The sequence below is a fragment of the Mastomys coucha genome, chromosome X (genome assembly GCF_008632895.1).
Source record: "Mastomys coucha isolate ucsf_1 chromosome X, UCSF_Mcou_1, whole genome shotgun sequence".
Lineage (NCBI taxonomy): Eukaryota > Metazoa > Chordata > Mammalia > Rodentia > Muridae > Mastomys > Mastomys coucha.
Window position 1 is genome coordinate 51,759,586 of NC_045030.1, and position 10,499 is coordinate 51,770,084.

The 10,499-nt window shown below is 40.9% G+C and overlaps 1 protein-coding gene across 1 annotated transcript in view; it reads left to right on the top strand.

Annotated features, from left to right (window-relative positions):
• Positions 1 to 10,499, top strand: part of Ocrl (OCRL inositol polyphosphate-5-phosphatase) — a 57,288-nt gene that overhangs the window by 24,701 nt on the left and 22,088 nt on the right. The window contains exons 9-15 of the mRNA XM_031372748.1: positions 1 to 82; positions 1,444 to 1,558; positions 2,687 to 2,803; positions 2,894 to 3,081; positions 4,851 to 4,962; positions 7,587 to 7,696; positions 9,363 to 9,498. Of these exons, the coding sequence (XP_031228608.1) occupies positions 1 to 82; positions 1,444 to 1,558; positions 2,687 to 2,803; positions 2,894 to 3,081; positions 4,851 to 4,962; positions 7,587 to 7,696; positions 9,363 to 9,498 (860 nt within the window). The remainder of the gene's footprint in view (positions 83 to 1,443; positions 1,559 to 2,686; positions 2,804 to 2,893; positions 3,082 to 4,850; positions 4,963 to 7,586; positions 7,697 to 9,362; positions 9,499 to 10,499) is intronic.

Consider the following 10,499-nt stretch of genomic DNA (forward strand, 5'->3'; position numbering starts at 1 on the left):
ATGTGAATGGCCAGTCTCCAGACAGCAGCTTGGAACCTTGGCTCAACTGTGATCCAAATCCTCCTGATATTTACTGCATTGGGTAAAGAGCACTTTCTGGACCTTCCTTTTCCTATATTTGGTGTTAGTGTAATGTGACTTTGGCCTACCTCTTATCTGTGTGTATGTGTTTGTGTGTGTGAACATGTTGATGTGTGCATGTGAGCCCCAGAAGTTATCAGGTGTCTTGGTCAATCACTCTCCATCTTATTTCCTTTCCATTTTTTATTCTTTAAACATTTCGCTTACATACATAATGAATTTTAGTTGTTTACACCCTCTTTCACCTTCTTCCCCCAAACTCCCCTCCTACACTCAAGCCTTCTCCACATGTATGACCTACTGAATTTAGTTGGAGTTCCTTCTGTGAACATGGATGGGATGTTATTTACTAGAGCAACTCATCAGTGGCCTTTCCACCAAAGAAAGTGACACCCCTTCTACCAGCAACCATTAACTGCCCATTGTACCTTGGCGGGTGGGGGTAGGGCCTCATGGGCCCCTCCCCGGTCCATGATGAAATGTTGACAGGCCCCATGTGTGCAGGTCTGATGCAGACAACCACAGCTGTACTGAGTTCAGGGAAACAATGGCGATGTCATCCACAAGATGTCCTTTTGCTGTACATTTCCCCATCTTCTGGCTCTTACATTCTTTCCACACCCTCTTTCAGGTGTCCCCTGAGCCTTGGAATGTGTGATATAAATGTCCCATAGTGGCAGAGCGCTCTGCCATCACCAAATCTCAGCACTTTAGCCAGTTATGAGTTCCTACCTTAGCTGCCACCCACTTCTATGATAAAAGCCTTATCTACCTTGTTTTTTCTAGATGGGGTCTCTCACTGACCCAGGAGTTTGCCTTGAGAGAGATCCTCCCATCGCTTCCTGCCCGGTGCTGGCATTACAGACACATGCCTGCACAGACAGCTTTTTTACATGGATGCTGAAGTTTAAACTCAGGTCCTCACACTTGTACAGCAAGCACTTTACTGACTGGGACATTTCCCCAGTCTTGATCTGCTTATTTGTTCTAAAACGTGTTTGGTAAAAACTTGCTGTGCACTATTTGTGAGGATTAATTTGTTGGTCAAAAGAAAACATGAATGAAACTCATAATAGGGAACCATTCATCATAGAAACAGATGAGCTCAATTCTCGAAGTGATTATTCAAAGGTTGTAAATGGCAGGCTTCACTACTATCCCTATGAGTGTTTTGTTATTGTTCGGTTTTTCTATAACCTATGAATGTACTGGTGGGAATTCTTTAGAAAATCTACATGTATTTTATAAAATTTATCTCGTGCTCTTTTTGTTTCTTTACTCTAATGTCTCAGCAAATGGGAAAGGATGTAGCCAAAGAAAATTGTGGCTCTGTATAGTGCCTGCATCTATTTCTTCCCTCAGATTCCAAGAGCTGGACTTGAGCACAGAAGCCTTTTTCTACTTCGAGTCTATAAAAGAGCAAGAGTGGTCCATGGCTGTGGAAAGGGGGCTGCCTTCGAAGGCCAAGTATAAAAGAGTAAGCTGCACTGGCTTCTCACTGGCTTCTCTTTTCAGTACAGAATTAAGTAGGACTCACTGGGAGTTATTCCATTAACTGAATCTCTTCCAAAAGGTTTAAATAATTGACTTCTTCCCTGTATGAAATACTATGCTATATGAGACTAATCTGCTGTAGTTACTTCTGAGAAAAAAATTTATAAGCTTTCTGATCATACATTTTCATCATTTTGATGGTTTTTAGAAAAAAAATCAATATATTGTTTTTGCATTAATAATCCAAATAATTCCATATAAGCTAACCGATCTGTCTGTATAATAAAAATATAAGATTGCCCTCTGCCATGGCTAGAATGAAATGCCTCCAAGAAAAGCAGCATGAAGTATGTGGGGTGCAGAGAGTACGTTTCGATTCAGAACCAGAAGAGTAGGATTGCAGGATTCTGCACATTCGGAACTTGTTTGTAGGTCAAGAATAAAATTGGCTTTTGCAAGGTGATCCAATTTGTTGGTCTTTAGAAGATATTTGCTAGGGGCATTTAGCTACTAGGAGAGTTATTTTCATCTTAAGACTACTATCCCAAGCTCAAACAAAGTAATGTATGGTTTTGAACAGTTTATGTAGGTACCATAACTCTTGAAGATGTTACAGCTCTCTAGCTCAACTTTAGGCTAAAAATAATCAAAATTCAAAGGGTCACTCATTAGGAGGGAAGGGGAACAAGCTGGGATAATGGCTTATACTTTGCTATTTGAGCTTTTAATATACTCTCAATGGGCTACAAAGTGATTTAGACATCTAAGCCTGGGGATATGGCTCAGTGGTAAATAGCTGCATAACATGATCAACGTTCTCTATTTGATCCTCAGCACTGATAAATAGAAGCAGAGAGAGACAGAGAAAGAGAGGGAGAGAGAGAAAAACTAAGCCTTATATGCTGTTCCTCAAGGCTTTTAACTCTTATTAATCAAAGCCAGACTAGAGCTTGCACAGAGAATTTCCAATTTATGGGGTCTGATTAGAAATTAGAGGATGCAGATCTAGATTTGGACATTAGTAATCACCTTGTTGGTTATCCTAGGAAGTTAGTTATATAGCAGAAAGTGATGCTTATCTTAGCTGTTAGTAACTTCCTGGAATTCATAGGTTCAACTGGTCCGCCTTGTGGGAATGATGCTTCTTGTATTTGCCAAAAAAGATCAGTGTCAATATATCCGAGATATTGCTACAGAAACAGTTGGAACTGGAATCATGGGGAAAATGGTGAGTTCCTATGACAATTAATTTATCATCTATATCTATGCAAAATTCAATTGCTCCTTGTATTAACTAACTTTATACTTTGTCTAACAGGGAAACAAAGGTGGAGTAGCTATGAGATTTGTATTCCACAACACCACCTTCTGCATTGTCAATTCCCACCTGGCCGCCCACGTGGAAGAGTTTGAACGAAGGAATCAGGATTATAAAGACATCTGTGCAAGAATGAGTTTTTCAGTCCCCAGTCAGACTGTCCCACAAGTGAACATCATGAAGCATGAGTAAGCTGCCACCTCTCTGTGGCCTTTGGATAAGGCCACAACAGTGATTGATTAAATGGAGTAAAAGGCTATAGGGCTGTGAAGAGTGAGAGATTACCATTTGGGGATTTGGGTCACAAAGAAGAGGATGTTAGTTAGAAATAAGAGATTAATTGAGACAGAGAAATTAGGTCTGGCATTAGGAGAAAAAAGGTTTCTATTAGTGTAGCTTCTAAAATAACACTAAAGGAATCTGCAAATTTGAGTCCTTTTTAAATTCAAATAAAAATGTTCAGTGTAAGTATAATAACAAAAGATAAGATGAATAAATGTGATTTAAGATCCTTTACTTATCTTCCATTCTCCCCAGCCAATTCTGCTCTCCAAAGGACTGTCTTTGGGTGTTGTTTGGGTGTGGGCCTTTCTAGAGCTGTGCTGTCTGATATGATAGCCAGCATCTGCTGTTGGGTATTTGAGAGATCTGTAAGCAAAAGCTATATTGGATTTTGAAGATTCCATGGGGAAAATGTGGAATACCCTAATCTGCAAAATATTAATCATACATTAGTGATGTGGATATATTGGGCTAAATAAAAGTTATTTTCACTTTTTTATTTTAAATGTATCTAGTAGAAAAATTAAAAGGCTATGGAGACATGTATCATCTCACTAAACAGTCTCTTGTAGACTTTTCTCCATTCATATACAGACACACATACTTGTATGAGAACACACTGCCCTATTTATCTCTTTCCAACTCTGTGTCTACAGATCAACTTTATTCGTGTTAATGGTTGTGGTGATTTAAAAGAGGGGTGGCAATGGTGGGTCTGTAAGAATCGAGCCTTGAGAAGGACAGAAGTAGAGGGCCATTGAAGAATGGGGTGGGTGGGGATAGAAAATCAGTTGTAAAGAAGTGAATATTGGCCTTTGAAGTTCTGAGAAGAGGCTACAAAGACATAGTGTGAGATGTAGGAAATCAAAAGGTAAATTAGGAATATTAGAAGCAGTGACTATTAGCAGAATTAAGAAATAATGGGTACGATAGTGGTTTTTATTGTCACAAAAACTGGGATCATAGAAAATTCTACTTCATGTAGACAAAGTCAAGGTCTGGACATTTATGACCATGAAGACCCCAGAAATTCAAAAAGTTATTTCCCAAGACTCCAAAACTTTCCTGTTGCCTTTGAGGACCTGCAGTGACTCAGAAGGGACCCATTTTGTTATGGTCATTTCAGGGTCTTCTCAGCATATCTCAAGTAGTGGCGCTGGGACTGAGGACTTAGGTGCCAGGTTGGCTTTAGTGGAGATCTAGGATTTAATTTTCCTAGTGGGCTCGGTCAGTCATCCCCACCCTACAGAGAGGCTACAAAACCTCGGGGCTCTGGGAAGCAAAATGTATTAAGATTCTCTTCGCCTAGAGATCTGGCAGGCAGCCAGACAAAATTTTGAAGCTAATCCAGCAAATAAACTGCATGCTTCTCAGTCCATTAACTCCTTAGCTTCCAAATCCCATATGTATGCTATGTTCCACCATTTTCATTTGGTTTTATGTGGTGGTGCCTATTTTCCCAGATATTTTATAATGTCTTGTCCTTCTTAGGTATTGGTAGTACTTGCCCCTAAAGAATTAATTACAGCTTTAAGCCCCTTGTCAGTGATAAATAGATCCTTAAACGTAATCTACCCGTTTTCTTCTCTCTGTTCCCCCTCTGATTGACTTTAATCTTAATTACTGCTAGTCTAATCTAGTCCTAGACTGTACTAATCTATTTCTCGCTCCTCAGCGTTGTCATTTGGTTGGGAGACTTGAACTACAGACTTTGCATGCCTGATGCCAATGAGGTGAAAAATCTTATTAATAAAAATGACCTTCAGAAGCTGTTGAAATTCGACCAGGTAAGTGACATTTCAGTGGCAGAGATTGTTAGGATTACAAGATAGACACATGGAAGGCATGGGTTATACTAGAAAGAGATGACAAGTTCATACTATCTTGCAAGATATTGTGGTTGGGGGTAGAGATTTGGAGCACCTTGATTAGGTGCTAAGAATCCATGGAGATCACGTTGGTGACAAAAAAAGCAAATGTGAAGTTCCTTTGGTAAGTCATTATCAGGCAGAGATTTTAGAGATGCATATCAGTGGGTGAGGTTAACTGGAGAATACTTCCTAGTGGAGATAGGCCTTCTACTGTGTTGATGTAGTTTAGCAAATGGCATCTAATAGGAACCGATCGGTAAGTTGGTGTTACCTGGTCCTCGGCTGTTGATGTTAAAACCAATATAAAGGCTAAGAAGGTGGCTCCTTGGCTATAGTCTTCGCTGCACATGCATCAGGGCTTGAGCTCGGATCCTCAGCGCCCATGTAAAAGCCAGTGTATGTCTGTAGCCTGACCTCTGGGGTGTGAAAGCAGGTGTATCTCAAGGACCAACCACCCTAATCCAGTGAGCTCCTTGTTCAGTGAGAGAGCCTATCTCAAAATATAAGGTAGAGGTGTGGTTGAAGAGAACATCCTCGTACCACCCTCTCATGTCTGCACATTCCCACATGGATGCCCACCCACATAGAAACAAAGAAGAACAACAAAACCCCTTGTAGGAAAACAATTGGTTATGTAGTGCTCAGACAAAGGCTGATAGTCAAGAAAGCAGTATCTATGTATATAAGCCACTATGTTGGTGTGTAAACCTAGTAAATGAGTTGAATTGCTATTTTCATACATTTATCTTTTCTTTTTGAGCTAGAGTATCACTATAAAGCCCATCCTAGATTAGAACTAGCTGTATAGTGTAGGGCTGGCCTTGTATTTATGGGCCTCCTTCCATTGCTCCTAAATGCTGGTATTGCAAGTAGGTGTCACCATACCTTGATCATAAAAATGATTTGTTTTGGAATATAGGTACTGGCCAATAAAAATGAATGTTCCTCTCATGTCCTCTCATACTTGGTTAATACATATTAATTGCATAGTCACTGTATTTGTTGTGATAGATCAGCAAGTATCTTGAGAATACAATAATCAAATCCAGCTTCTTGGAGCTGGGGAATGTTGCTCAGTGGTGGAACATTTGCATAATCCATGGAGTGCTGTGGGGAGATCTCCGACACCATAGAAGTCATCCAGCTTGCTTCTATGCAACCACCCCTCACATCCCGCTTGGTGATGGTCACTGTTCTACATGCAGGTTGACTTCTTTTGGTTTGCACGCCTGAGAGCTAAAATGGATCATTTCTCTATTTGTGTCTGGTGTATTTCATTTAACATTAATCTTGTCTAGCCTATCCATTTTGGTGCAAGTGACAGTAATTCATTCATTGTGATTGAATAATGTGTGTGTGTTGTGTGTGTGTGTGTGTGTCTGTGTATGTCACATTTTCTTCATCTAGTCACTATTAGCAGGCACTTGTCTTGCTTCCTTATATCTGGCTACTATGGATTGTGCCACAGGAAACGTGCATACATAGCTCTTTGGTACGCTGTTTTTACTTCCTTTGATTATGGACCCAGAACATAGTGGTACTGGAATGAAAGTAAATGCTTCTTAATGAAAAAAGACAATGTTTTGACTTGATTTCAAAGTCTTTAAATACTCATAAGAGCTGTTTTGACCTTTAGAGACAGAAAAACATTCAGGAGTTTTGCAGTACAGTAGATTTTATAGTGAGCCTTGAAGTTGAATAGCTAATTTGAATTTCTTCCTTTTTCTTAAATGTTGAAAGGGTACAGTTGGGGTAAATTCTGAGTCTCATAGAACATCGGTGAAATATCTGAGCGAGGATAACTTTTACAAACACTGGGCCATAGGGGTGGAGAAATAATACTTTCTCTGAGAGCATGATCCTAGTTTGGATCCTAGCACCCACATAAAAGAACAAGCATGGCCATGTGCACCCGTAACCCCAACATTAACAGGGAGAGATGGAGACAGGAGGATCACTGTGTGTATGTGTGTGTGAGTATGGGTCTGTATACTTGAGTGTAGTACCCATGGAGGCCAGAAGGCAGCTGTGGCTCCACCAGAGCTCAAGATACAGGTAGCTGTGAGCCATCAACAAATCCAAGTCCTCTCAAAGAGCACTACGCTCTCTTAACCTCTGAGCCATCTCTATAGGCCCTAACTCTCCCATTAAGAAAAAAAAATCATTATTTGCTGAAATTGCTTTCAAAATTATCCTTTCAAGGTTTGTGTGCTTTTTGTTGTAATTATAATTATGCAAGATCATTCCTGCTTAGTTCTATGTAATGTGGGATTATTCTGAATTCTTGTTTCCAAAATGTTATCCTGGCCACAACTGGAACTAAATGTCAGTATGCTAATAAATGTTGTTAGAAGGTGAGTTCAGATGCTATGGCAATGTTGACATTGAATTCAAAAGATATGAAATCTTATCTGTGTGTTTTTCCACGGTTGAAAAGGCTGTGGTCCTGAATACCTAGAGCGGGTACAGCGGCCATTCAGCCTGTCACTTCCGTTGCCATGCTATTGCTCTGCTTATGTGGTGTTTCTTTCTGTCTGTAGTTAAACATTCAGCGCACACAGAAGAAAGCTTTTGCGGATTTCAATGAAGGGGAAATCAACTTTATTCCCACTTACAAATATGATTCTAAAACTGACAGATGGGATTCCAGGTAAAGTGATGAGAATGTTCTCAGAGAAAGGTTAAATAAAGCCTGCTCCTTTTTCTGTGTCCTTCCACGTCCCTCCTGACAGGCTAGGAACTGTGTTTTTATCATTCCATATGCAGAGAAGGCAATCACCATGGCTTAGTGTTGTTACAGAGTTGTAGTTCAAACTGAGCTTATATTGGGAGAGTATTAATTAGATATCGGGGCTGGTGACATTTTATGAGCTGCCTCTAGCACCCTGGTCCTATCACCTCTGCTAACTAGCTTGGACTTGGGCCTTCCTAATCTTACCTGTCCTTAGTAGCTGATGCTCTTAGTCCCTTCCCTCACACTTCTCTGCTACTTAATTTTGCATACCAGAAGGTGCGGACGAAGAGTCATAAGCAGTTCTTCTAGCACAGTCACTCTTGGTCCTCAGAACACACCAGAATCCATTGATAAGGGCCTGGAGGGATTACTCCGTGGCTAGAATATTTGGTGCTCTTGCAGAGGACCCAAGTTCAATAAGTCCAGCTCCAGGGGATTTGACACCCTCTCCTGGCTTTTGACAGCACCTGCTTATATGTACACGTAAATGAAAATTTAAAACAAAAAAAAAAGTCTTTAAAAAATAATTCATTGGTGACCTCTTAGAAATCCTAATGTCTGGACTCACAACTGCTATTGTTGGAGGGAAAACGAGAACTACTCCTTCGAGTCCCTTTGATTTCCTCATGGCCCCCAGAAAAGTAGTGAGTGGCCCTATCAGTAAATCCTTCTTACCTGCCATCCACCACATGTGTTTCTTTCTTTTCCTAGTTTCCTAGGTGACTGAGGAGCTTGAAAGACAAAAGAATCCATGGGCACACTCAGCCGCTGCAAACTCTGAGATCATTAGACTGGGGAGGGGTGGGGGGGTAGGGGGGAATAGGCAGCAGGAGATGGCGGGGGTTGTCCCATGTACCCAGGGAGCCAGTCTACAGTGGAAAAGGGACACTGAGGGACCTTGTTTACTTTGCTTGGTTTCTGCCACTTAAGGTTGAGCTCCAGAACTACTGATAAAGAAGATTTGAGTCGCCTACTAGATGAAGTGTCCAAGGCCTTCCTAATTTGAATGAATGATGAATAAGTTTTCCTTGCCCTTAGTCTTCTGTGGACTATTCTATGCTCAGGCTTGCATGCATGCATCTTCATTCATCGCTATCAAAGGAGCTAGATGTATCCATGAACATCCAGGTTTAGAAGAGAAGCATCTATTCTTTCTCCAGAGGTTGAGCCCACTCTAGGAACAGAGGATTACAGTTTTTCTACTCCATTAGTTGTCTGTTATGAAGTACCATTGCAGTCAGGTGGAGCAAGGAAAGAGGAAATGTTCAGAATGGAACCCTGACCTTCTAAAGCTATTTGAGGAAGGTGTTGTTCCACCTTCCCCTATGGAGACATTGTCTGATGATATTAGGCACATACTGTGTACTGTACTGGGCAGTAGTGCTAGGAGTTTAGTGGCTGGCAAGCAGTCCCAGGCCATTCATTGTCAGTACTTGTGCTTGCAGTATAGGAAAGAAGATGATAGGGGTCCTCTGGAAAGAGGTATGGTTGGGGTTCACTGGGGGGACACATAAAAAGAGGTTTAATGTGTGGGATTAGTCTTGTGTGGTATGTTGTTTGTGACTCATTCCTTTATTTACAGTGGGAAATGCCGAGTTCCAGCCTGGTGTGACCGAATTCTTTGGAGAGGAATAAATGTTAATCAACTTCATTACCGGAGTCACATGGAACTCAAAACTAGTGACCACAAACCTGTTAGCGCCCTGTTCCATATTGGGGTAAACAGTTGATTGCTCATTCACTTGCTTACATGTTAAGTAGCTATTTCCAGAGTACTGGATAGACATAGAGTGGATTCAGAATCCAGCATGTCATAAATGATCTCTAAACAAACCATCATTTATGCAGAGTTGCATGCTTAGCACTCCCTCGCCTGTCTCCGTACTATCCTTAGATCTCTCCACAGTCCACTCTTTTTACTGATGTCTAGGTATTTTGTGCTGTGTAGGCACAGGATGATCAGAATAGGACTAGATCTACTTGTTAATTTAAGAGCTATAGCCCCATCTGCTACAGTGATGTCTGCCTCTCAAATTGCGTAGGTTTGGTGTTGCTTTGAACCTGGTTGCATCTTGAGCTGAATTTATAGCCAGGTATTTAATGTTTTGTTCCTATTGTAAATGCACTTGTTCTCAGTTTCTAGCTATATTATGAGTGTACAAATTATAAGCTTGCTGACTCATACTTTGATTATTTCTTGCGGCTTTTCCACACATGTGGTCTTGTAACCTATCAGGATTGAACTAGTGTGGTTCTTACTGGGATGACTTAATAGTCTACTATCTGGTTCTACATTCCTGGTCAACCACTTTGTAATTGTGGGACTACAGACCATTTATTTAACATCCTCATGTATCAGTCTTCTCCTCTACAAAGTATGCTGGTAACACCAATTCGTAAAGATTCATGTATGCAAAGGGCAAAATAGGGCAGATTTTTTTATGTCAGTTTCAAGGACTGCTGACATACGTGTCACCCATGTATCTTATGGTAACTCTTGTCCTGCATCCTCTTTTTTAAAAATTATTTATTTGTTTTTATTTTATATGCACTGGTGTTATGCCTACATGTATGTCTGTGTAAGGGTGTCAGATCCCCTGGAATTGGAGTCACAGACAGCTGGGAGCTGCCATGTGGGTGCTAGGAATGGAGCCCAGATCTTCTGAAAGAGCAACCAGTGCTCCTAACTACTGAGCCATCCCTCCAGCACACAGCACGC